The sequence below is a fragment of the Acartia tonsa genome, chromosome 13, assembly GCF_053477335.1.
Source record: "Acartia tonsa isolate MP-2025a chromosome 13, ASM5347733v1, whole genome shotgun sequence".
NCBI classification, from domain to species: Eukaryota; Metazoa; Arthropoda; class Copepoda; order Calanoida; family Acartiidae; genus Acartia; species Acartia tonsa.
In genome coordinates, this window is record NC_137272.1 from 38,254,796 (window position 1) to 38,282,099 (window position 27,304).

The window sequence follows — 27,304 nt, forward strand, 5'->3', positions numbered from 1 at the left end:
TTGGCGGCTGCTCCCTATTGGCTATCGCTCTAAACCAATAAGGATTGGCTTGTTTTGTATCAACCAATAGGCAATTAGTGGCTGCCGATACAAAAACCGCATTTTAAATAGCTTAATTATCAAACCACCCCACATTTACACATTTAAAAAAGGAACCTATAGAAAAAAAAATAGAGGGATTATTTTATAAGTGCGTAGCTAAGTATATTCAATTGGTAGTTTATAAATTAAATGTTGTATTTCAAATTTTCAAATTTTTGTATGGAATTCGTAAACACCTTTATGTACTATACTACAGAGTAGAGATCCAGTAATATAAAACCATACATAGAACAATTGATAGAATGTTACCCAAGGGCTTATTTATTAATCTATTTATCTTATATTTTAATAAGGAACAATATTTTCAAATAAAATTTTAACTCATTAATAAAAATGCAAATAACACGTCCTAAAATCTCTCTGAGGCAAACTCAATGATAGCTTTCTGAAAAATTAAAATTACTAGAGTAAAAGATAAAAAACTTGGGAGAAAAAACATCAAACCGTAATTTTAACAAAAACCATTCCCATATAAACAACCCCTTAAATAGTGGATGTAAATATTCATTTATTTCCCTGGTATCTCATTTATATCCCTGGTATGATTTTAGAAGATTTTTAATTTTTTTTGGAAGATTTTATAATTTTTATTAATTACTAAAAGAAAGAAAAATTATACCAGGGAAATAAATGAAATTTAAAAACCAAAATTAAACCACATTTTACTAGCATAAAAATGAGTTTTTGTTTAAATGAGAATGATATTCCTGTCTAGTTTTTTGTTTAGGAATGAATATTTCTTACCCGAGGGAATAAATGATGGACCGATAGGTCATCATTTATTCACGAGTAAACAAAAACAAAAAACTGGACAGGAATACCCCATTTATACATTGTGTAATAAAAAGTTCTATTTTTACTTAATGCTAACTACCTGAATTTTTTTCTATACTTTATCTTCTTTGGACTTATTTATCTATTTTCATTATAGTTAATATTTTTCAATTCTAACTACTGCACCAACCCTGTAACTAGTTTTTAAGGTCTATTGGTATAATAGGCCTGGATTAATATTTTCTTAGGTTTCCCATCCCTTATTCCTGACGACATGTAATTCACTTCATCAAGCAGATGAAGTGCGGTTTTGAAGTACTTTAGATCAGTCAATTAATTAGAATTTAATTAATTATATCTATAATACAAAGTAGAACGATGTCTGTCCGTCTGTCTGTCCCTTAAGATCTCGGTAACCACTGAACCAATCGGATTCTACTCTTCAGGGTATCTACCTATTGGTCCTGTTGTGGTTTTAAGCTATTTTCTTGGGGGGTGGGACACCCCCAACCCCCCAAAAAACAAAAAAAAAAAATCCCCCCCATATTTTTTTGTAAGAAATATCCTTGGTCCTTATATGTAGAAGATTCCTTTGTGGAAGATTTCCTTGGTCCTTGTTATTTTTTTTTACAAATATCACCTTACACTTTTTTTACCATCTCTTGGGGCAAACCCCTAGAGGCTAGGGGCGAAGCCGCTTGTGTAGATAGATAATTTAATAGATCTATAATTTGATAGAAAGATATATTTAACAAAGACATTAAGGACATGTGATTACTTAATCAAGCAGATGAAATTGTCTTTGAAGTACTTAAGATCAATCAAATACTTGGAATTTAAGTAAGTATAGATGAATAGTTGGATAGAGCGATAGACAGAGAGATATAGAGTGATAGATGGATAGAAAATCCTTACACTAAAGTAACAGGATGTTTGTTTGTGTATCTGTGTGTCTGTCTGTACCGAAGGATCTCGCTAACCGCTGAACCGATCGGGTTCTCCTTAACAGGGTAGCTTCTCAAATTCGACTCCCCCCTCCTCAAGTGCCCCTAGAGGCTTCTAGGGGCGTAACCGCTAGTAAGAAATAAAGATATTAAAACTTGTTAAAGACATTTAATCAAGCATATAAAATGTGTCTTTCGAGTACTTCAATAAATTAGCTGGAATTAAAATGTAATGATAAGTTCAACAAGGAAGATAACATTCTCAGGTAGCAAATCATAAAAAAGTATGATCTAACAAACAGACAAAGTTAGTTAATGTTATCCTACCAAGAAAATAAAAGAGAGAAAATGCAATTAATCATTTGAACATGACCGACAAACCGTCGGACCAAGTAAATTGCATACAGATGCTTGATGATACAGACTATGAAAAAAATCACAATTACGTTATAGCGCTAAGAATGTACGGACAAAATGAATTATGCATGGTGTAGCTTTGCTGACAAAGCCCAAACTGTGTTAAAATTGTGTCAAAAATGATCCATGGGACGTAATAAAGATGAGAATTTATCCATCTCTTTTTTAGGGGTTTTCTTTCCCACTTCTCCTCTCATCTCCCTTATTTTATTAAGGTACATGGATCATTTTTTACACAATTTTGGCTTTGTAAGCTTTGCTAATAAACAAGGATGACAACATCCATAAAAGCAAAGCAAAGCAACGGTAGGACAAACGGACATTAACACTTACATAGTGTCAGAACTGAATAATCAGAATATAAATGTATAAGAATCGAAGCAAAATTGTAAGTAAGTTTGTTGAAAAACTGCTTGATACAGGATGATGTTTATGGACATACTTGCATTTTTAGGACTTAATTATAGAGATGATTTTCTTATAATATTATATTTGTTATCCCAGGAATCAACATACCAAAAATCAGATCAATCGGATGATTAGATCACATAAAAATTAGTTGTTAAAAAAGTATAAAAATGTTTAAAATGGACGTACGGACATTCTTGTTATGATTATAGAGTTGCTACGCTTTCTAAATCGTACCTAACTACTAAAGGAATCACCATGCAAAGTTTGAAATCGATAGGACAATTCTAACATGCCTAAATTAACGATAAAGCTATCCGTTTGTGACCGACGGACGTACGGACGGACGGACCGACCCTAATTATAGAAAAGCTTCGCTTGTAAAAATAAACACTTAAATCATTATTAAAAGCGAAGCTTTTCTATAATTAGGGTCGGTCCGTCCGTACGTCCGTTTTAAACATGTTGATTTTTTTTACTTTTTTAACAACAAATTTTTATGTGATCAAATCATCCGATTGATCTGATTTTTGGTATATTGATTCCTGGGAGAACAAAGTATAATGTTATAAGCGAAGCAACTCTATAATCAAGTCCTAAAAATTTAGGTATGTCCATAAACATTATCCTGTATAAAGCATTTTTTTAACAAAATTACTAAGAATTTTGCTTCGACTCTTATATATTTATATTCTGAATATTTAGTTCTGACAATATATAAGTGTTAATGTCCGTTTGTCCTACCGTTTCAGTGCTTCGCTTTTATGGATGTTGTCATCCTTGTTTATACTTAAATTTACTTAAATTTTTACCTACATCTACCCTCTTTCTTTCCGTTTCTCCATTCACCTTAAAAAAAACTATATTATAAAGATTCATACAGATTCCGGTATTGATATTTTATCTTTAGATTTTTAATCTTAGGTGTTTCGAGATATTTTTCTACCCTCCTCTTTCGAATACATATTCCCTAGATACTATAACGTGTTTCCACCATTATATTAAAAAGATACCTATCACCTAAAACAGACAAGTAAATCACAATTTTCTCAATAGCAAGTTGTAAATCTAAATTGATTATTCCAAAAACTTTCAGCTTTGTATCTTTGATAGCAGTTAAGAAAATCATGTTATTTAAGCAAACTTACGGACAAAGTGAGTTTTAGAACTGACTTTGATAAACGGGCGTACGTCCTTCATGTAGAAAAACTTGATGATTCAAAATATACCTGTTACATAAGAGCCATTATCATACTCCATAGTTCCCTTGCCATGAAATTGTTTTTGTTGGTTCCTGCCTCCCTGTGTGGTGGGGTAAGTATCAAATGCTATTCTTTAGTCAAACTGTCTCTAATTGTTAAAGCTTATTGTTTTGGGGACTGGGGGGTGTGGTGGAGGGATGGGACATTAGACTGCTAATTACACACAGGTAACCAAAGTTTTATAATCACCGTTGAAATAAAAATTTTGGTGTTCTTTTTGTACTCGATTTTTTCGAGAAAATCAATAGATTCTTCAATTGATATTCTTTCCTCAATATATTTTACGTTTTTTACGCAGAAATTACTACTTTGCTTAACAAATATTCTCTACATAGAAATTTATATTTATTGACCATTGAACATTTTTGTGGCGAAGCTTTTTTATTAAACCATATCGGTATGTCTGTCAGTTTTTCAGTTTTTCAGTAATACTATACTATTATCTCGTTCTCCCCTTAATTTCTATTCTCTGTATGCATCTCTCCCGGTCCGTCCGTCCGTCTGTACGTCCGGAACGGATAGCTTTTTTCGTTAATTTAGGCATGTTAGAATTGTCCTATCGATTTCAAATTTTGCATGGTGAATCCTGTAGTAGTTAGAAAGCGTAGCAACTGTATAATCAATACGTCAATTTTAGACAAGTGGATTTTTTTACTTTTTTAATAAAAAATTTTTATGTGATCTAATTATTCGTTTGGTCTGATGTTTGGTATGCTGATTCCTGGAACAAAAAAGTACAACATTAAAAACGAAGCAACTTTATTATCAATTCCTAAAAATGTAAGTATGCCCATAAACATAAGCCTTTATTAAGCCGTTTTTCAAAAAATTTACTTACAATTTTGCTTCGATTATTCAGTTCTGACAAAATTTAAGTGTTAATGTCTGTTTGTCTTACCGTTTCAGATCTTTGCTTTTATGGATGTTGTCATCCTTGTTTTATATGATATTTGTCAAAAAAAAGTGATATATTTATTTGTACCTTGTTCAATCATCAAAAGAAAGATTTTCAGATGCGTAGCTTCTCTATATTTTACAACCTGTTTGCTCAACAGTAAATCAACTAAATCCAGTATAGTTGTGATTCCTTACTTTTATGCTACACTTAATAATAAGTATGTATTGAACCTTGCTAAAGTTGAATAAATCTTATTTTAAGTTTAGGTTTTATTAATTTGCATTAGACAAGGAAGTGACAGTCTCGTAATGGTAGGGTCAATTAGGATTAGATGACACCCCCATTACAGCTATAAAGCAGTGTTGCGGATCCGCATTGATTGTATGCGGATCCGGATCCTCCAAATTTGGTCAGTGCGGATCCGAATCCTTGACAATAAAAATAAAATCACCAAATTTTTCAAAAAATATCTATTCTTTAATCTCGAAGTCAATGTTAGAGAGAAGAGTGTGGGAGTGAATCAGCTGATCTTAACAAGGTTACCAGATATTTCAAAATTTGTAAATGACTATTTTATATAAAAGGTAGATTTTTCATAAATTTATACCCCAGGATCCGCAACACTGCTATAAAGGGTAGGGGTTGTTTGGTTTTTATATCTATGAATAAGATTATTCTATGACTTTTATTTCTTTCTTTATTTAGAATATTATTTTTCGTTTTTTACAACAAATAAATTTCTCTTTTTTGGTTTTATGTATGTTATTATTCTTGTTTTAATCAGAATCTCGAGAATAACATTTGATCTTATACTTTCCTTATATTCATACTCTAACTTTTCTGAAAAATATAAAAAGATCAATAAGATAACAAATATTTGTTTAAGTAAGATAACAAAATATTTAACAGTATAGCTTCGAAACGTACGGGACAAAGTCACTCAAAAAATCAGCATGTGAGTCATAAAAATGAGAGAATATCCATATCTTTTATTTCTCACTTCTCCTCTCATCTCCCTCATTTTTATGACGCCACTTGCTGATTTTTGAGTGACTTTCTCCCCCCCCCCCCCCCCCCACCACTTCGAAACCGATTAATATCCGCTAGATAAGGACATGATATAGCCCATAATGAAAAAGCATATTGTATTGTATTATAGACAATTTTCTACGAATAGTAAAATCAAACCAGTTTTGTATCAACCAATATATGTTTGGCATTTGCATAAAATCCGCAATTGGGCCACAGTTTTGTACAAAAAATCATTATATTAATTTTTAGATTTTTGTTTCTAGCTGCCGAGCCCTTATCATATAAAACGAAGTATAAAACGCTATATCTCTATGAAAAGCAACAAGTTTAACTTTTCAAAACACAAAAATGATCCTTATATGAGTTACCTAGTAATTTAGTTGGGTTGATACTTGGTGCATCTTTGGATATTTGACTTGGCATCACGTAGTGTCCACTTGTGTCGTTTGTGCTAAAAACAGCAAATAATTAGGCAAAGAATACATTTTTCTACAAAAAAAAGTAAGGTAGGGGAAGAAAGTCAGTAAAAAATCAGCCACGTGACGTTATAAAAATGAGTGATTATCCATCTCCTTTTTAGGGGTTTTCGCTTCCACTTCTCATCTCATCTCCCTCATTTTTATGACGTCACGTAGCTAATTTTTGAGTGACTTTCTCCCCTACAAATTATGAAGTATGTAAATTGTATAGCATATTCACAATTAAGACGAGGAGTATGTTTCAAGGTATGTGGAGAGATCTAGAACCCTAATCGACACCAATGTATAGCATTTACTTTTATTTTTAAATTTTTTTATTGGAAGACATTTGTCTTGAAGTATCAATAAAAAGGTACACCTATCTTGGACCCAAAAAAATTTTCAAGAATATTATTGTTAGTGATGCGCACCTTAAATAAAAATTTTACGAGAATTGTTAAAACGAAATTTTCATCAAGATTTTAGTCGATGAAATTTAACATAACAACAAGAGTTTTTAAAATGTAGTTGGTGAGACAAGGCTTTTAAAACAACCTTGCATGTGAAAAATGAGGTTCTTTACCAAATGCACATGAGAAAATACATTAGTATTGAGTTCAAAAGTAAACAGGAAAATTTTTTTTAATATTAATCTTTTTAGCACTTGAAAAGTGTTCTTAAAAGGAAAAGAGTTTAAAAAGTCCAGCTGTAAGAGTTTAAAAATATGAATAGATATGTATTTCAACATAAGCATACAAAAAATAATATCATTACACATATGCACATAATTTTAATGCCTAGTTTGGTACTTTCTACACAACATTTTATAAGCTACCGCAGCCATGTAGCTGTAAAGAAGCTGCAGTCGCAGCCACAGCAACCCTCCGCCAAAAAAACAAACATCCCATGACTTACATAATGTCGATGTGATCGAATTTTTTCATTTGAGCCAGCCATTGTTCTAGTTTTTCTGGGGTATATTCTGTGGGATCCATTATTGGGTCTACAAACTGTGCGCCTAGAAATATAATTATCCTTGTTTTGGTTGTTGTTGTTTTTGTGTAATTACTAAAGATTAACACCAGGGATTGGAAGCCTCACGTAAGCCGCGCATAAGCCTCAGTTTTAAACCTGCTTGTGAGCAGAAAAAAAAATTTCAGAAAGAAGGATTGTCGGCCGGATTGTCTGCTAAAGAGCCGTTTTATACATCCAGCTGAATTTTATTGTGATAAAATCACGATTTCACTGAGGCTTACACGCGGCTTACGTGAGGCTTCCGATCCCTGATTAACACAAGTCATGTCCTTGAAGATTTACAAAATGTCTAAAAAAAATCAGACATGTGACGTCATAAAAATGAGGGATTAGAGGAGAAGTGAGAAATAAACCCCTAAAAAAATAAATGGATAATTTCTCATTTTTATGACGTCACATGGCTGATTTTTTTAGACACTTCATAAAGCTTCCATGTCCGTCGTTACATAGGTTAGAATTAAACAAGGACAGCTCATAGTTTCGGTGCTTACTCTCAAAGTGCCTACCGAGTACTGGACACCCCCACCCTTACTTCTTTACTAACTATAAAAAAGAAAGATGTTTTTCCTAACTCTGCGGGGCCCTAACCCTGCGGGTATAACCAGTATCTAATTTAACCCAACCTAAAATAATAAACACAAAAACGAATCATTTCCGCTCCTACATATATTTTCAATCCATTTAAAAATCCTCCTAATAAATCTGCCTTGTTTGTTGCCTGAAAAGAAGGATATACCTAATCGCTATGGTTCTCCTTTACAATGTAGCTTCTAATAGGTCCTGGGAAGGTTTATAACTATCTTGGGGGAGGGTATAACCAACCTCCCAAGAAAAATCATCACAAGAAAATCAATACCAAAAAATGTTTTAAGGTCCGCTAGAAACCGCCTTTGGCGTAGAAAACATTTTTTACCAAAAGCATTTTAAAGTGCCGCTATAGGACTTCACTGCCATTGAAAACACTTATAAGAGGCCTCTAGGGACTTAGCAGCTAGTAATGAGAGGCTCTATAAGAGAATTTGAAGTAATATAAATTTTGAGCATAGCTACTCTACAACTAGTTTATGTTTACCTGTATTTTTGGAATGTTCCTCTTGAATTTTGGTCTCTTTTCTCTCAAGTGGCTTAACACTCTCATCTGAAGGAGTCTGAAAAGGGAAATCATAAAAATATCTTGAGTAATTCTTTTTTTTTAAATATGTTCTTTTTTGAGATGAATAAAAATAAGAATGGGAAGTTCTTAACCCTTACGAGAGGTTCTAGCCGTGCGGGGCATATAGCCGCGGATTTTTAATTTTAAACATTTACAAAAATAAGATATTTAGTTTTCAATCCTTTTCAATGAAATTTGAGAATTTTTCGATTATTCTTTGATTTCATCATTTGTAAACAAGTTAAAATGAGCAAATAAAACAAAACTTTTAAAAAGTAAATAAATTGCCCTTTTTGAAGATTAATTTTGATGTAAACTAAAATTTTTCTGTATTTCATTACTCTCTAAATCAAATTATTATTTGTCATTATAAAAGTCTTTTGAGGTTTCAGGAAATATTTTGTTTAGAATTTATTTGTATTTATTACACTCAAATCGTAAAATTTGAAAACAAGCACTGTAGTTAAATATCCGGACGTAGCGTAGCTAAAAAAGAACTGGCGAACATGCAATCGGATGAACGGACGGACAAAAAAAAAGACAAATAGGCAAAGGCATACAGACTGCCGCACAGACAATCAACAAACTTACAAATAGAAAATATTTAATATTAGATCACAAATTTCTTACTCTAGGTGTCGGACAGATAGACAGAATAACGGATAGACCGATAAACAAACGGACAGACGGAAGGACATTTTGAAACGGACGTACAGACAGACGGGAAGATAGACATACAAACTGACAAAGAGTAGGGCTGAAAGACAAACTGCTAATTATATAAGTTCATAAAATAGCCGCATAGGGGCGTAGCCAACAGTATTTTAAAACGCAAAAGCAAGAAAGTCTGTTTCTAATTTAAGTTTCAAGTATAAAGACTAAACACATAACTTAAACTTTTTATAATTACTTCCGAACGCGGAAATGTGATGGTGTTTCTAAAATGTAACCAAAAAATCAATTGTAGTTTTTAGCACATATACGGTGTGTCAATCGATATATAACTTGAATATTGTACCAGATTTTCGTCTACTCTCATAAAATGTTACTTCCAGCTGGTTAATATAAAGATCCATATCCTCTACCCCGCCCCCTCTACTTCTAATGGAGGAACTTATTCACCAATAAATAAATATCTAAAATTCATGTGTTCCTTGGTTAAAAATTAAATACATCCCTTCCGTGGAAGATCAATGTATACATTTACGAGCTGGCTGTGATCGATTTTCGCATACTCTGATAAAATGTTTTTCTCAGCTGTAACTATAATCTCTCCTTTCCATGGAGGAACGTATTGAATAACTGAGGGCTATATTAGCAACCTAAATTGACGACAAAATTCCCCTGTTACAGTATATTCACGAATTCTATATTCATTTACATTCAACTTATAAATATTTATTAATTGCGTCACACACTTTTTTTCTCAGATATTTTAAAGTCACACTTTTGACATAGCGACACAATGTGTCCACTGGCGTTTTTAGTTTACTATATAATGGTCACTTTTCAGGGATATCCAGATTATACAGAATTCAAAAAGAAGTTAATATATGTATATAAGTAACAGGATGTCTTCTGTCTCTTTGTCTGTATGTTTCTCTGAGTGTCTAATGAAAGGATTCTTTATCCGTTGAAACAACAGTGTAGCATCTCATAGATCCTGGGAAAATTATTAACTATTAGGAATTACCCCCCCCCCCCCTATAAAAAAAGAAAAAATCTTTTTTTAACTTTTTCTTTTTTAAACTGAAATTGGGTGGGTTGGTTGACTTCTCAAAGTGAGGCTTCTAGGGGACGTAGCTGATGGAACTTAATAGGAGGTTCTAATAATAGTAGACACTTCACAAATTTAATTTAATATCTGAATTTTGAAATTAATAACAGGTAAACGAAATGGTTCAAGTTTGGTTCTAAATAACCTAATTTTAGATAATTTTACAGTATAAGTTCTTATTTTGATTTTAATGCATAAGATTACATTATTATCTTTAAAAAAAAACAAAAAAAACATATATTTGATTTCAGATACTTCAAGCTAGTCGTGTGAAAAAATCGTTGTTAGCTGTTAAGGCTTTTTAATTTCACAACCTTTGTCTTTTGTCCTGACATTTTAAATAATCATTTGGGTCCAAACATGGCAAATTTCAATTGCGTCCCAAAATTATTCATCACATATAAAATGTATCCTTATTGTGACAAGATTTATGAGTTCGATTATATTTGGTGCAAATACTAGTTATAATATTTTATTTTCTTTAAATACAAAGCAGAACAATGTCTTTACAGATGCAGCCTTAGACCAAAGTTTGATGCTGTGAGTATTGGTGCAAAAAATGGGGACATGATTCCAGTGACATCATATTTTTCTTTCCTGAAAAAGGGAAGGGGGGAAGAAAAAAAGAGATGAAGAAAAGGGGGTTTTCCCCATCTCTTTTGAATAGTTTTTCTTCCCCCCTTCCCTTTTTTCGGAAAAGAAAAATATGACGTCACTGGAATCATGTCCCCATTTTTTGCACCAATACTCACAGCATCCCAAAGTTTCAGGCTCCTATCCCCACACCTCCCCCTGAAGAAGGACCCCAATTATCACATTGATCAAATCCTTAATTAGAGTGTTTTTGATTTGATGCAATTCAAATATTCCTTAGCATTTTTATGAGTGGCTTGCAGTATGTAAGTATCAACAATCCCCTTAAAATAGAAATGGGGTAGGCCTGCCTTTCCCTTTTTACCCAACCTAATGGTTTCACATCCCCAATTGAATTGCTGTGCACTGATTCTTATACTAGTAACAGTACTTAGATAATATTGAAAAGCAATGATAACACAATGGAAACTTGGGTCTATTGTTTATCTATCACTGTGTATGTTCGACTGTTAAGTAAATTATTGTTGGAATTTACTGTTTTTACACTATAACTTAAATTTCTCTTAAATTTACTAATTAGTTAAAATAATTAACTAAAGATAGATTGTTAAATAAAGAGCAAAAAGGGCAAAATGTAGCCTTTTAAAAAAATACATTTGCAGTAAAAAAGGATTAAAAGTACAAAATTTTATCTAAATTTTTCATACCTACTTTTATTGTTCTTTTTCTAATCGTTTTTTTTTCAAACTGGCCTAAAACCTACCTAGATCTTATACTAAACTTATCTGTCAATATATAACCGGTAAACTATAACAATTAAAAGATAGGAAATAAAATATTTTGCTACTTTGATGAATAGTAATTTCTTGCTGTATTGGTGAAACACCGGAATTTTAAAATTTTTAGATCACACGACAACGTGCATGCACACTGCACACTAAAAGAAAGACGCACATTAAGAGCACATAAATCTTTTAACAAACAAGGATGACAACATCCATAAAAGCGAAGCACTGAAACGGTAGGACAAACGGACATTAACACTTGTATAGTATCTGAAAAATCGGAACATAAATGTATAAATGTCGAATCAAAATTGTAGGTAAATTTGTTGAAAAACTGCTTAAAAACAGGATAATGTTTATGGACATACTTACATTTTTGGACTTGATTATAGAGTTGCTTCGCTTATAATATTGTTCTTTGTTTTCCCAGGAATCAATATACCAAAAATCAGATCAAACGGATAATTAAAACACTTGAAAATTTGTTGTTAAAAAAGTAGAAAAATCAACATGTTTAAAATGGACGTACGGACATTCTGGTAATGATTATAGAGTTGCTACGCTTTCTAAATTGTACCCAACTACTACAGGAATCATCATGCAAAGTTTGAAATCGATAGGACAATTCTAACATGCCTAAATTAACGAATAAAAGCTATCTATCTCGGACGGACGTACGGACGGACGGACCGACCCTAATTATAGAAAAGCTTCGCTTTTAAAAACAATTATGACCAATTATAGCGCAGCTATGACAAGCGTAAAATATTATAATAAGAAACAAAAAATCACAATTGGAATTTGGTCCCCTGAGAAACAATGGGGGGGGGGGGGGGTTGTGTCACTATACCCACCTGGGAAAATTTTACAATGGATGAATTATCAGGGGGCGGGAGGTTAAAGACGTGTAAAATTGACATGCAATCATATAAATAGTTATAGAGCAGCTAGACTATATTAACAAGCATTAAATCAACCATAACATGTGCGATCTATCTCAATCTTTCAGATTTAGATTAAAGAAAAACTGTAAAGCTCTGACTAAATTCTTTTATCAAACTATTTGGGGGAGTGGATTACCATAGGCATTACTTGGGAAAAGTAAAAAAGCCAAAAAGACCTACATCTTACCGTTTTTTTTTTAATTTCAATGTTTCTTTTTACATTGGAAAGGGGATAACTACCCACCCCTCTTGTAAATTATTGTTCTAGAGGACAGAGAAGCAGCAGTAAAGTAGCAAAAAAAGGAATGACCAACATAATCTAGATTTGATCTACAACTTACTGGTTTTTACAAGATTTTATTTTTATAAATTAACATGTTTAAAATTCTACTGAAAATAAAAAACTTTCTTGGGGAGCGCAGCTTTTTATATATTAGACGTTAGCATGCAATTTTTTAATTTTGTATGAAAAAAAACAATGAAATTTGGTTTGATAGATTTTCCAATAAAATTGAAAATAAAAGGGTTTTATTAGGTCAGATTAAATTAAGTTATATTAGGTACCATGTTGCCCCGCACCGCACGCAGGGTTTGAGCACACCAAAGGGGTTAGGTTTAATAACCTTCCCCGTCTGCCATATTTTATGAATAAAGTGTTGGTTTTTTATCTGACTATGCTTTTTAGAGAAAGCACCAAGAAATCTAGCCAAAAGTGCCTTTTCCAGATTTTTAAAAACTATAAACAAGAATGACATGATCCATAAAAGCAAAGCTCAACAAATCAGTCAGACAAACGATCATTGACAAAAAAATTCTGTGTAAATCTATCAAAAATTATCCAACTAAAGAATGTATAATATGGACATAATACATTTAACATTATGATTCAGAAAAACTTTGACATTTACAATGTACCCAAACGTCCTAGGAATCGAAATTCCAAAAAAAAGTTAACTGGATAATTATATCATAAAAAGAACGTGACCTAAAGGCTAAAATAACATTATTGGTAATAAATATAGAGTTGCTACAACCGGATCTATCCTAAATATAGAAAAGCTTTATTAAAAAAAAATACTCACCACATTTGATGCGACACTTTTTAGAAACTGTCTATTACGTCTGTCCCTTCGCCTGTCAAAAAGATGCAAACTTTTTAGGGACATAATTACTCTTTAATTAGTGGTCGGTCAGTCCGTCCGGAACGGATATCTTTTTCATTAATTTAGGCATATTAGAATTGTCCTATCGATTTCAAACTTTGCATGATGATTCCTGTAGTAGTAAGGAAAGCGTCACCAGAATGTCCGTACGTCCATTTTAAACATGTTGATTTTCTTACTTTTTTTAACAACAATTTTTTATGTGATAATATAATCCGATTGATCTGATTTTTGGATTACTGATTCCTATTACAATAGGCTACAGTATTTTGATCGAAGCCTCTCTATAATCAAGTCTTAAAAATGTCAGTTTGTCCTTAAACAGAAGTGTGTATTTAAGAAGTTTTGTAATAAATTTACGTATAATTTTGTCAAAACTTGTAAAATTCAGTTATGACACTCTACAAGAGTTAATGTTCGTCTGTCATACCGTTTCAGAGCTTCGCTTTTATGGATGTTGTCATCCTTTTTAGGGACATGATTACTCTATAAGTCTTGCTTGTTGGTATGTCTATTGCTTGACTAGATAATAAATATGTCTAGATTATCAATCACTTTATTGGGCCAATAATAACACAGTGTAGTAACAATCCATCCACATTATTGGTTGGTAAGTTTACACATTTTAGGGTAATTATTTGGGGATTTTTTTGTATAGGTGATTTGTTGTAAATCTTCCAAGGACCTATGAGAAGCTACATTGTAAAGGAGAACCTTATCGGTTCAGCGGTTAGCGAGATCCTTCGTTTCATACAAGACACACAAACTTATAGATATCATGTTATTTTTTTTATAAAAGCTTATTATTATTGCGCTTCTCAAGCTAAAATTGTCCTTTTTAAATTTTGACGCAAAACTTTTTTAGAAAAAAATTTGTCACAAAAATGATTGAAAATTTACAATGAGACTTTTGTTTGGTTTCAAACGTTAAAAAAGAACTTAAATGAACTTTTTCTTTATACTAAGGACAATTGTTTCCATGAATAGCAAAGCGTAAGATCACAAAAAAACTATACAATTAAATTATAAAATGTTACGTCTTTATTATTTTGATATAATGATCCGTTAAAACGACAAAACGTAGTTGTAAATTTAATTTATAGTTCCAGCGGGGAGCTTTAACCCTAAGTGACCTTCCTTGGTCCTATATCTGCGAAGAGGGAAGAAACGAAAAGGGCAGGGTATGAGAAGAAAGGGGATTTTAAAAGAAGAAGTAGTAGGAAAGTGTTGGAAGGAGGGGGCACTGAAAGGAAATTAAGAGAAGCTGCGCTTCTAAAAATTTAAATATTTTTAAATGTCTTGGTCGATTTAACGTCTAGAGAGAAAATATAATGAAAAGAAAAAAATAATCGGATATTTGAAGAAAAACAAACAGACAGACATCCTGCTTCTTTTATACAAACTAGCGTCTACGTCACTAGCTTCTATTGGAAGGAATACAGTAAAATAAGCTTAAAACCAACTCGGCTCCTATAATAATCTTTCCTAATTTCAATTGGTTCAGTGGTTACCGAGATCTTACTACGGACAAACAAAAACTTTACTACTTTGTATAAAAGGTTAAAAAGCAATTAGACATACATATCATCATTATATGATTGTAGCAGGATCTGTGTCTGTCTATAACGTAGGATCTCGTTAACTGCTGAACTTATATGGTTCTCCTTTACCGTGTAGATTTTCATAATAGCTATATTAACGAAGGGTACCACCAACCCCAGAAAAAAATGACCTCCCTAGATTTATTTACTTTTGTGGCTGTGTTTTTAATTTTTGTATCTTATTATTGTTGTTCTATTTTGAACATAATCGCCCTTGTTAGAACCAGGGGGGCAGTCATTTAGATAATCAATTTAATTGCCAAAAATTAAATATTTTGTTGGCGTAAAACTTGTTTTTTGATGTAACTGTAGGGAAAAATATGTGGAGAAATAGGGGAAAAGGGTTGTGGGGTAATTTCACTTATAATTATTTGTGGGAATCTCCTTTGCTTTTCCGTGGTTTGACAAGGATGCATCTTTCCTAAGTTGAAGGCTGAGAATGGTAGAAACAGGGGCTTCTACTGCTATGGTTCCCATTTTGATTTCTTCTATTGGCTTCCTAAAAATATAAAATAGTTAATTCAAGCAGCTTTTTATTTTCAATCTTTTCCGCGGAAAGAAAATTAAAATTGCTCTACATCCGAATAATTTTCGCTTGTATAAAGAGATCAGATACTTTTTTTTTAACAAATGTAAAAGTATTAAAGTATATAATACACAATAAAATAAAAAAATAGTAGAATATGTATGCTAACACAATCGCAGCAATCTAAACTCCTTGACAACCCCTGATATTGATTAGCTACATCTATAATAAAAAGTAGCTTGATGTTTGCCCGCCTTTCCGCCGTCCGTCCCTTAAGATCTCGGTAACAACTGAACCGATTGGATTCTACTCTTCAGAGATATACCTATTGGTCCTGTGGTGGTTTTAGGCTATTTTGATGGGTGTCAGACACCCCAAACCCCTAAAAAACAAAAAATCTCCCACCCTTTTTTTGGAGCAGTTGGCTGTAGCATTAGGTAGCCTGTAGCAGTGCTTATTTTTTAACCAATTCTATATAGGAGGGTTGACTTCCCCCTACCTCATTGGGCGAAGCCCCTAGAGGCTAAGGGCGAAGCCGCTAGTATGGTAAATAGTAAGATTCAATGTCAGTCCATTGCCCTAACCCTGTATCTCTGTTGGTCATTAGTATTTAGACTGACTAAAAAATGTTAATGTTGATTATTTAGGTAATCTTTAAATATGTTTTTACAATATCCTTTAAATATATTATAGTATGGCTTTCAAACTGTTTTATATCGGCTGAATAATATAGAAATATTTTCACAGATAATAATAAATAAACCATGAAATTAATACCAGTTTTACTGGCCTGGGCCTTTGGCCAGCAAAACAAGTTAAAATTACACTTTTATATTTTGTGAACTAGATTTGTTTTATTGTGGAAACATTTCTTTTTTACTGTGACTGTATTTTGTGTATTTTCAATACGTGTGTTAAAACTAGGGAGTAAGAGAGGGGATAATGGATCGAATATTCAATTTTTAAGAGTCTCAGACTTTGGGTACTGGCTTAAAGGGAATGTGCAAGAATTCAGCAGTTTCTGGCTGACTTTGGGTACTAGCGCATCAATGCCCCACTAACTAGCTGAGTTAGTTTTGAATATAGCAGACAGAAACATTTGTTATTAGATGACTCGTTTAAAAAAAAATATTTTTCCCAAGAAAATGTCATTTCATGTATAGAAATTCTACTGTTATATTTATGTATTAAACAATCTAAAAACCCCTTGAATTTAGGTAGCAGTTAAAAATATATGAGAAGGGTTGATGAAGTTCTAAGGGTGATTTTTCTAGTGATTAATTACAGAATGTTTACTACATTGTGATGTACTGGTAATTTAATTTTCAAGTAAATGATTTTTTTCTTAGAAATGATTTGGTTCTAAATTATATTACCATGATCCCTTTACAATTTTGGTCAAGTTTTCTGGATAAATCTGTCCATTGTCCCCTCCCTTACTCCCTGGTTAAAACTGTCTTTCATAGCCTGTTACTTATTAAAATATGTAATTTTTTTTTATGTTTCCGTTATGATCACTCAATTTAATGCTCCTTTTTGGAGGAAGCTGTATTAAAGAAAAAAAATGATTAAAACCTAAGACACGTCACGTCTTTATTAAAGTTATCGTCACGTCTTTATTAAAGTTATCTTAGAGAATACATTAAAAATTGTGTATAAAAGGAATTTTTAAAATTTTAAAGAATCGAGCTCAGTGGATAAATTAGAAAAGACAAATGATAAGGAGAATTTTACTCTAAAAAAAAAAAATAAGAATTTAATGATTAATTAGGGCAAAATTACATTTTAAAGATTGTGTACATAATCGTTATAGGAATCATATAAAAAATTAAGGTCGTTTTAAGCAATCAACATCCTTAAGTTAAGGACATACTGACCTTTTGATACAGATTTTTAAAAATATTTTCATAATATAGTATTATACCTAACTCTTGCAGGAATCCTTATACAAAGTTAGAATAAAGAGAATTATTGAAACATGAGTATCCTCTATGATTAAGAACAAAATATCTTTTCTGGTGATTGAAATTAGTGGTTGAAAAGTTTGATCCAAGCAAAAGTTTGCACCAACCAACCAAGATTTAGTAAAAGAGTGCTAGATCTTAAAACTTTGGGTACCATGATAATTTACAGTCAAATGTCCCCTTCTTTACCTGAGTAATGATACTTCTTTGCTAGTTTATTTAGGCTAAGTAATGGACTTTGTAATCATTAAAATTCTTAACCCTAACTCAAGGATAAAGGGGTAGGACAATTGAGGGAAATTGTTTTTCAAGACAAATCTTGAATTTAAATAGAAATCCTACCTTTTAATATTGAATATATTATAAATATATGTATGGTATACAATACAATTTGGTTAAAACTGCTAAATGCAAGATGCCTGTGTATTATGGATGTTCTGAATTATTTATTTATTAACGGTTACGCCCCTAGAGGCACTTAAGGTAGGGGAAAGTGATAGAAGCAGCCCACACATTCGATCAAATAGCCTGTTATCTTTATACAAGGGTTCGTCCAAGGATTTTACATTTTAGAAATCACGTTGATAATAAATTTATCTATAATACAAAGTAGAACGATGTCTGTCTGTCTGTTTGTTTGTTTGTTTGTCTGTCTGTTTGACTGTTTGTTTGTAGCGAAGGATCTCGCTAACCACTGAACCGATCGGGTTCTCCATTACAGGGTAGCTTCTCATAGGTCCCAGGAATGTTTATAACTATTTTCTTGGGGGGTGGGACACTCTCAACCACCCCCAAAATGAAAAATACCCCCCCCCCCCCTCCATAATTTTTTCCTTTTTTTTAAAACTAAACTTAAAATAGTGGGGTCGACTACCCCCCCCCCCCCCCCAAAACAAAAAAACCCAAAGAATTGTTTTTTTTTATTTTTCTTTTAAATCTAAAATACGAAAAATTGGTTTGATCAAACCTCTTGGGGCAAAGCCCCTAGAGGCTAGAGGCGATCCACTAGTCTCAAATATAATGTTGGTTATAGACGGGCGAAATTCTTCATAATTATAGTTTAATTAATCAGGCGTATGGAGGAGTATGTTACAGTAATTCTTATGCATACTTTGTAATCTATAGAACAATTGAACCATGTATGTAGAAGAGCTTTGCTTCTAACAAGGGTAAAAAGTAAATCTTGACCTGTTGCTTTTTAGAGCAATATTTAGTCAATGAAAGGGGAAAAATGGGTTGAATATTAAAATCAGGAATAAAGGTATTATTAATTGGAAATTATTTATTTTATTAAATTTTTCTTCCTTGATTCATAATGGACTTGCTCCTAGAGGTGAAAGGGTATGTCATTTCCTCTTGAAAATAGCTTAAAACCACCATAGGACTAATAGTTATATTCCCTGGAAAGCACAACCTAATCGTTTCAGCTGTTAGCGAGAACTTACGCTTCGGACAGACGGACTGACAATGTGCTGTGCAACTTTGTATTATAGATTTTTTTTACTATTATTATCCATAATACAAAGTAGATGTCTGTCAATCCGTCTGTCCCTTAAGATCTCGGTAATCACTGAACTGATCGGATTCTGCTCTTCAATGAATATACATACTGGTCATGTGGTGATTTTGGGCATTTTTTTAAAAATAAGTTCGAAATAAGTGGTTGCATCTTGATTTTAAAAAAAATACCTCTTGGGGCAAAACCCCTAGAGGCTAGGGGCGAAGCCGCTAGTGTTGCTTGCATAGTGTTTGTTTGTATGATCGTCCTTGTTATTACATTATAATCTTTAATTGTCCTATCCGAAAATCCCTGAGGAAAGGATAATACATTGTTGCTGTACTCATTAAATTCAACACTGACCATACATTCAGGGAAACAGGGATACAGGAGGTAAATCTGTTCGTTTGTCCGTCTGTACGAGATTAGAGTGAAACACTAGAGAGTAATAACTGTATCTCTTCATCAAAATGACCCTAAGCCGATTCTCAATTGGGTCTTTGAAAATCAACCAATGATGACGTGGATATTTTTAAGTAGCAGAATACAATTTGCTAGCAGACGAAAAGGGTCATTGGAAAAGGGAGGGAGGTAGTTATCTGTATATACATCTGTACTTTAGATATGTTTTTACGTGACAAGTCTGTAACAAAAAGCTCTGATTGCAGCAACGTTAAAAAAAGGATTTAAAGGGATAAGACAATGGCCGATCAATTGATGTATTTCCCCGATGATGTTACACAAAATTACCCCTTCTATAAGTTAGAATTAGTGGTTAAAATGTTTTGGCATTCAACTTAATGAACCAACCAATCAAAATTCGATAAAAGTTTACAAAGTTGTTAAGCTAACAAATAAGAAAACGTTATTATAGAACTTTGGGGACAAGTCAAATTAACATCCCAATTTCCCCTTCTTCCCTGTAAAAAAATCATACATCTTCATTACCATATTGGTTTGCCATTTTGTAGTCTATTTAGCAATTTGTAAAGCTTCGCTTTTTTTGGATATTGTTATTCTTTCTTCTTATCTACAAGCACAAAAAATGGGTGTTAGAATATTGAGTTTCATTAGGAAATCAAGGAAAGAAAAAGGACAAACCTTAAAAACGCTCTGAATTACATACACAAAAATAATTTTTTTGAGTTTTAACCAAAATAAATTTGCTACAGCTGTAAGCAAGATCTTAAAGGACAAACAGACACATTGAAACACAGCCAATCACTTTTACAAGTTATGAAGTTTAAAATCATGTTAATAAAAAACAATATTTTAGCAAGGTTTCGTGATTTCAGGTAGAATTGTATATTACAATTTACAGGAGTTGCGTGATTTTGGTAATGTCTGCAATTTCCAATGATGTTCCACATCAAAACTTCTTCGTGAATCAAACTTTTATAAAACTAATCAATCAAAACTTATACCGCAGTGTAATCAGATTGATGTCAATTGATATCATACTAGCAACGTTTTTTTTTCTCTAAAATTAAAGTCATGTATTTGACAATAATAATGTCATTGGAAAAATAGTTTTACAATTTAGACAAACAATTTACCCTAAATCTTTAATTTTAGATTCAATTACAAATCCCAAATCATTACGTGTTTACGATATAACCCCTAGATAAAGTTATAAATGTTACTCAAAATAGAATATACAAATACATCTATTTAGAGATCAATATAGGCACTATTATTTTGTACATAAATGACCCAATCCAAGCTTATTACTTCTATTTGAATCTACCAGTCGTGTCGTTAATAAGAACTTGTCCTTATTTCAAATTTTTAAAAGAAGTAACTGTAGTGCGACAAAGTGTCTCAAGTGTGACATGACATCATAAAAATGAGGGATTATCCATCTCTTTTTAGAAGTTTTCTTTCCCACTTCTCCTTTCATCTCCCTCATTTTTATGACGTCACATGGCTAATTTTTGAGACACTTTGTCCTACTACGCAAACTTTCTTTAAACTCCTTTTAAAATCTTCTAATTCTTATTTTTTTGGTAATTAAAAAAAAATGTAATTTAAAATAATTACAGTTCAAAAAGTATAGACCACTATTCTCTAACATTGAAATTGCAAGTCGAATTTAAAAAGTCAAGAGGAAAAACTACGTGTGTCAAAGCAGATTTGTAAAAGTATTTTTATGAACGCGCGTGTTTTATTAAGCTTTGATCTTGTCATTAATTGTTTTTAGTGTTTATAGTTCTCTTATCTATAATACAAAGTAGAACGATGTCTGTCTGTCCGTCTGTCTGTCCGTCTGAAGCTTAAGATCTCAGTAACCACTGAACCGATTGGGCTCTACTCTTCAGGGAATATACCTACTGGTCCTGTGATGGTTTTAAGCTATTTTCTTGGGGGGTGGGACACCCCCAACCCCCCCAAAAAATGAAAAATACCCCCCCCCCCCCAAAAAAAAAATTTGTTTTACTTTTTCTTTTTAAATCTAAAATACGAAAAATTAGGTTGATCAAACCTCTTAGGGCAAAGCCCCTAGAGGCTAGGGGCGAAGCCGCTAGTATCTCGATAGAGAGCCAAACATTTTATTGTAGCTGGACAAAGTGTCTACAAAAATCAGCCATGTGACGTCATAAAAAATGAGGGATTATCAATCTCTTTTTTAGGGATTTTCTTTCCCACTACTCCTCTCATCTCATTTTTATGACGTCACATTGCATATTTTGAAGATACTTTATCGGGCTACATTTTATTGCTTTTTACAGCGAAGCAATACTTTAATTTTGGTATATCGATCAACTGTACGTAATAGTATGGTCATTTTAAAATCTGTTGAATAATTTTTAAAAATTATTGCTTTAGAATACATATATTACTTTTTATATTTACTTTTGTAAAGGTTACATCATACGATATTTATATGCACAATTCTTAAACTTTTCAAGAATCTCTTATAATTTTATTAAGAAGCGCTGTTACTCTATAAGTAGAGTTCGTCTGTTCGGTCTTTTATAAGATTTAAAAAATAAGGTTTCTGCTTTAATGAAAGTAAAAAGTCGCTCCAAAAATCTACATGTAACGTCATAAAAATGAGGGATTATCCATCTCTTGTTTTATGGTTTTTCTTTCCCACTCCTCCTCTCCTCATCCCTCATTTTTATGACGTCAGAACTATTTTTGAGCGACTTTCTCCTTTCACCTACAATGTTTGTTTTCTATAATTTTATAACTTAGTATAACTTTAGTCATTACTTTTACTGAATATTTCATTTGTTATGCCTCCAACAAAATACATTCATTATCAAATACGTCAATTTTTTTTTGATTGGGGGGGGGGGTTATGAGGGGATTCAAAGGTTTGAAGTGATAATTTAATGATTTTCTTTAATTTTCAGGGGATAAGAAAAGGGGTTTCAAAAATTGACCTCCCACCCCCCTTGGACGTATTTAAATACAAATAAGCTTTTTTTCAAGAAAAAATTAACTTGAGTTAAAGTGTATGAAGTACGATTCTGACTTCTAAATAAAGTATACATAATTACAGAGTTGTAGGAACAAGAATAATTTTTTAAAAATTCTTTCACATAATGCATAATACTTTTAAGACCGCCTTTTTTACTATTGATTGCGGCCCTATACCACAACTCTGAATGTAATTTCTTTCAGGTGGTTCTAATCTTTTATTGCGTTTCTTTCTCTATCCTACCAATAATTATATGCCTAAACCCTGCCAAGGAATAGTACACAAATCTTTACAGAGCTTTTTTGGACCAGTCGGTTCTCTCATTTTTGAGATCTTAAAAGATACATAAACTTCTTACCTAACGGAAATTTATTTATCTCTTTACCCCTGATAGAGTTAACAATTAAACAGTCAATCTTAGGGATTTTAAATAGGACATCCCGTAGAAAAATAAATTAAATAGATTTGATGCGCCAGGTAGCTTATTTTTTATGGGAATGTACTTGCTTGTATAATCAAATAGAACATACTGCAGCTTTGTCAGGTGTTTCAAATTAACAGAGGGTTGCCTTAGCCCAATAAAGACATAAGTATAATAAAACTAATAACCAAATAGATTGAACTAGTTTTTTTTATTCTATAGAAAAAACTTTATGAACCCTATTTAATAAACTTAGACTTAATGATGAAATAAAGAAATAAAGAGAGCACTGTTTCAAAAGATCTAATAATGGGATTTCAGCTGTACTATAATTCTATTTTATTCTTTGAAAAATTCTCAAAAACATTTAATAAGGGAACTTAAACGGAATGATATCATCAAAATACTGGCAGGGATGTGTAATAAGACAAAGACAACATCCATAAAAGCGAAGCACTGAAACGGTAGGACAAACGGACATTAACACTTATATAGTGTCATAACTGAATAATCAGAATATAAATGTATAAGAGTCGAAGCAAAATTGTAAGTAAATTTGTTGAAAAACTAATATATACAGGATAAAGTTTATGGACATACTTACATTTTTAGGGCTTGATTATAGAGTTGCTTCGCTTTTGAAATTATAATCAGTTGTCTCAGGAATCAACATACCAAAAATAAGATCAATCGGATGATTAGATCACATAAAAATTTGTTGTTAAAAATTAAAATGTTTAAAATGGACGTACTGACATTTTTGTAATGACTATGGAGTTGCTACGCTTTCTAAATCGTACCTGACTACTAAATTAATCACCATGCAAATTTTGAAATCGATAGGACAATTCTAACAAGCCTAAATTAACAAAAAAAATCTATCCGTGTGTGACGGACGTACGGACCGACCCAAATTATAGAAAAATTATAATCAGACATAATACAACTTAGATAGAAACTAGACTTGAGAAAACCAAGACTTAAATTGAAAATAAAAAAGACTAAAACCATCCTGGGGTCTATGTGAAGCTTCCCGAAAATTGTCGGGTTATTTTGTAATGCATCCAAGTGGGCAATTTATAATAACCCCTTTTAATAGCTTAAAACCATCACTTGCCCAATGGGAAAATTCTCTGATAATTGCCCAACGTTCAGACCAGCCATTTATGAGATCTTAGCTGACATAAAGATAGCCAAACGGAAGGTCATCCTGTAAGTATAATAGTTTTTGCTTTCATCGTATTATAAACGGCTTTCCGCGGATATAGAATGTAACAATTATAAGATTAAAACCAGTTTTTTTAGCCCCGAGGTGCCGAAAGCACGGGCTAAAAAAACTAGTTTTAATCTTATGATTGTACATTTTTATATTCGTAGAAAGCTGGATATAATACGATGCTAGTCATAGTTTTTTCGTATGGATGAGAACCGGTTCCCATCCACCGGATTCGAATGAATACGAGAAATATACTTTTCGGTGTATAATAGTGTTCAATTACGACATAATAAGAGTCAGTTAGACTTAAGAATAACATTTAATGTTATATTTGTGTATTTTAACATTTAACAAGGACATTTATGTCCATATGAAATACAGCAAAAACTAAAAAAGAGTAATCCTATCCTATTATATAAAGTAGTAAGCGTTTTTAGTCTGTCCCGAAAGATCTCGCTAACCGCTGAACCGATATTCTTCTCCTTTACAGTGAAGCTTCTTATAGGTCCTGGGAAGGTTTTAAACTATTTTTGGGGAGGGTGTCTTTACCCCCCTCCAAATAAATCCTAATTAAAAAGTAGCTATTCTTCTCAAATACATTTCTAATTACCTTTACATAAATAGTACTATCATATATGAGAATGTTAGGAAAATAATTTAAATTCTTCTTCAGAGGTATAGCGAATCTATAGCTAGTTATGTCTGAACGTTCAAGCAAATGTTCGTCTGTACTTTCTAGTTTCCTTCAAATTTACAAATATAAATTGCTTAAATCTAAATGGGTTTTTAAACAACTATTTAATACTTTATGATCTTCCTGGGTAAAAATATTTCATCTGCTAATTCTTTACTGCTATAATTTTTATTCCTGCGCTACTCATGAATGTTACTGACTAAGGAATCTTAAAAGATCATTTTACAATTTCGTCAAGTTTATTTCAAATAATTGTATATTTTTGAAATGTGATTTTGTAGTAAGATAATGAGGGTCGCTTTGGCTTCACCATACATAAGATGATAGCTTTATAGTTTTACCGAGTCAGCACATTAAAATAGAATGCTCTTGTATATACTTTTTATTATTTTTAAGATTTAAAAAGTAAAAATTAATTCAAGTATAAATCTTACAAATAAGTATAGCAATCTTAAGAATAATGAAAATCCCCAAATCGCTAAAAATTTAATCTGGTATATTCTGGTTTTAAACAAGAAAGCACTAAGCACATATTTAAACAAGGATAATCATATCAATTAGTAGCATAGTATCGCATATTTATATTAGTACTTTGTAAGGGCTAGGTTGCTATTCATGACTCTATAACGTTTGGTTAAACAGCTAAGGATAAATATAAAGTGGCTTCTTTTTCTATCCAAACACCTGGATTATTAGGTAAAATAATAACATCCAAAAACAACCTATTGATTATCCAGCCTTTGTCTGAAAGTCTTAATGAGCTTCAGCTGTTTTTGGAGCTCTTTTAATATCATTAGAACAATAACAGATTTGATTTGTTTTAAATTGTGCCTTTAATGTTAGTGTGAGTGTAAAGGTCAGACGTAATGACAGACCCTTAGAAAGAGTTGCTGCGCTAATAATTAGGAAAGCACGTGGGATACAGTGAACGATAAATAAATCATCCACCCAAAACTTTTTCGGTACTTGCATTGCGATATTAGGAAAAGATTATTTGGGTATAGACCCTTTAGTAGCTACGCCTCTTAAGGGCCGTTTCGTCATATTTTCACCTATATTTCGGCCTATCCCTGCGGGGCAAATTGCCTAACCCACTTAACCTAACTCGCTACTTAAAATAACCTATCAAAAGCAAAATACGACGAAACGCCCCTTAAGAGGCGTTGCCACGAAAAGGACTATACCCGATTATTTTATTTGCCATTATATTTTCTTCCATAATCCCTTGGAGAAAAAAAAACTACATTTAACAGAATAGCAGCAAAATTTTAATCCTTTTAATTAAGTAACAAGATGTTTGTCTGTCTGACCGACGGATCTTGCTAACTGCTGAACCGATATGCTTTTCCTTTACAGGGTAGCTTCTCAAAGGTCCTGGGAAATTTTATAAATATTTTGGTGGAGGATACCACCACCATCCCAACAGAAATCGCCCTGTAATTTTTCTTTAACTAAAATTAAAAATGGAGGAGGGGGGGGGGGTCAACTTCAGACCCCCCACAAAAAAATTTCCGCCCAACAACATTTTTTTTACATCCTCTTTTTAAATCTAAAATATAAATTTGGTTACCGAATTCAACTCCTCCTTTAAGTGCCCCTAAAGGCCTCTAGGGGCGAAACCGCTGGTGTATGTATACATTAGTAGAGGTTAATAAGTTTTTAGCATGTTTCCTTTAAGTTTCTTTATCTTTCTAACAAGTTTTTTTTCTCATTATAAATGAGAAATGGATATGTTTAAGTAGTGCAACTTCTCCCAACAGATTTTTTTTATATCACAATTTAATGATTAAAAGAAAATATGAATCATGAAAAGAAAACGAAATAGCGGGTTTCATCGTATTTTCACAGTAGCTTTTGATAGGCTATTTTAGGTTGGGTAAATGTTATTGATTGGCCCGCAGGGTTAGAGCCCCCCGGAGGGGCTAGAAATAGGAGAAAAGCTACTGTGAAAATAAGACGAAACCTGCTTCTTCGTTTTCTTTCCATGATCCGAAAATACGCATGTTAAATTTTACCTTCATTCTAAATTCTAAAATAACTAACTATAAATAGATTATAATCTTGGGTAGTTAAACTATCATATTATTTATCAGAAAGTCATAACTGGCCAAAGTAATGCGTTTTATCTTTGTATGGGCTAAGGCATTACCTATACTCCCATTATTAATACCATGCCTTTTTTGGTTTGATACTGTTTTTGCGACTTTTGGA

At 32.3% G+C, this 27,304-nt stretch overlaps 1 protein-coding gene across 2 annotated transcripts in view; it reads right to left on the reverse strand.

Annotated features, from left to right (window-relative positions):
- Positions 1–27,304, reverse strand: part of LOC145303852 (histone-lysine N-methyltransferase SETD7-like) — a 70,990-nt gene that overhangs the window by 41,572 nt on the left and 2,114 nt on the right. For both annotated transcript variants that reach the window (XM_080145504.1, XM_080145503.1), the window contains exons 2-9: positions 15,768–15,846; positions 13,666–13,716; positions 8,403–8,478; positions 7,211–7,313; positions 6,206–6,288; positions 5,622–5,645; positions 3,875–3,946; positions 3,458–3,494 (exon numbers count right to left, since the gene is read on the reverse strand). In XM_080145504.1, coding sequence (XP_080001630.1) covers positions 3,458–3,494; positions 3,875–3,946; positions 5,622–5,645; positions 6,206–6,288; positions 7,211–7,313; positions 8,403–8,478; positions 13,666–13,716; positions 15,768–15,824 — 503 coding nt within the window. In that variant the 5' untranslated portion in view covers positions 15,825–15,846. The remainder of the gene's footprint in view (positions 1–3,457; positions 3,495–3,874; positions 3,947–5,621; positions 5,646–6,205; positions 6,289–7,210; positions 7,314–8,402; positions 8,479–13,665; positions 13,717–15,767; positions 15,847–27,304) is intronic.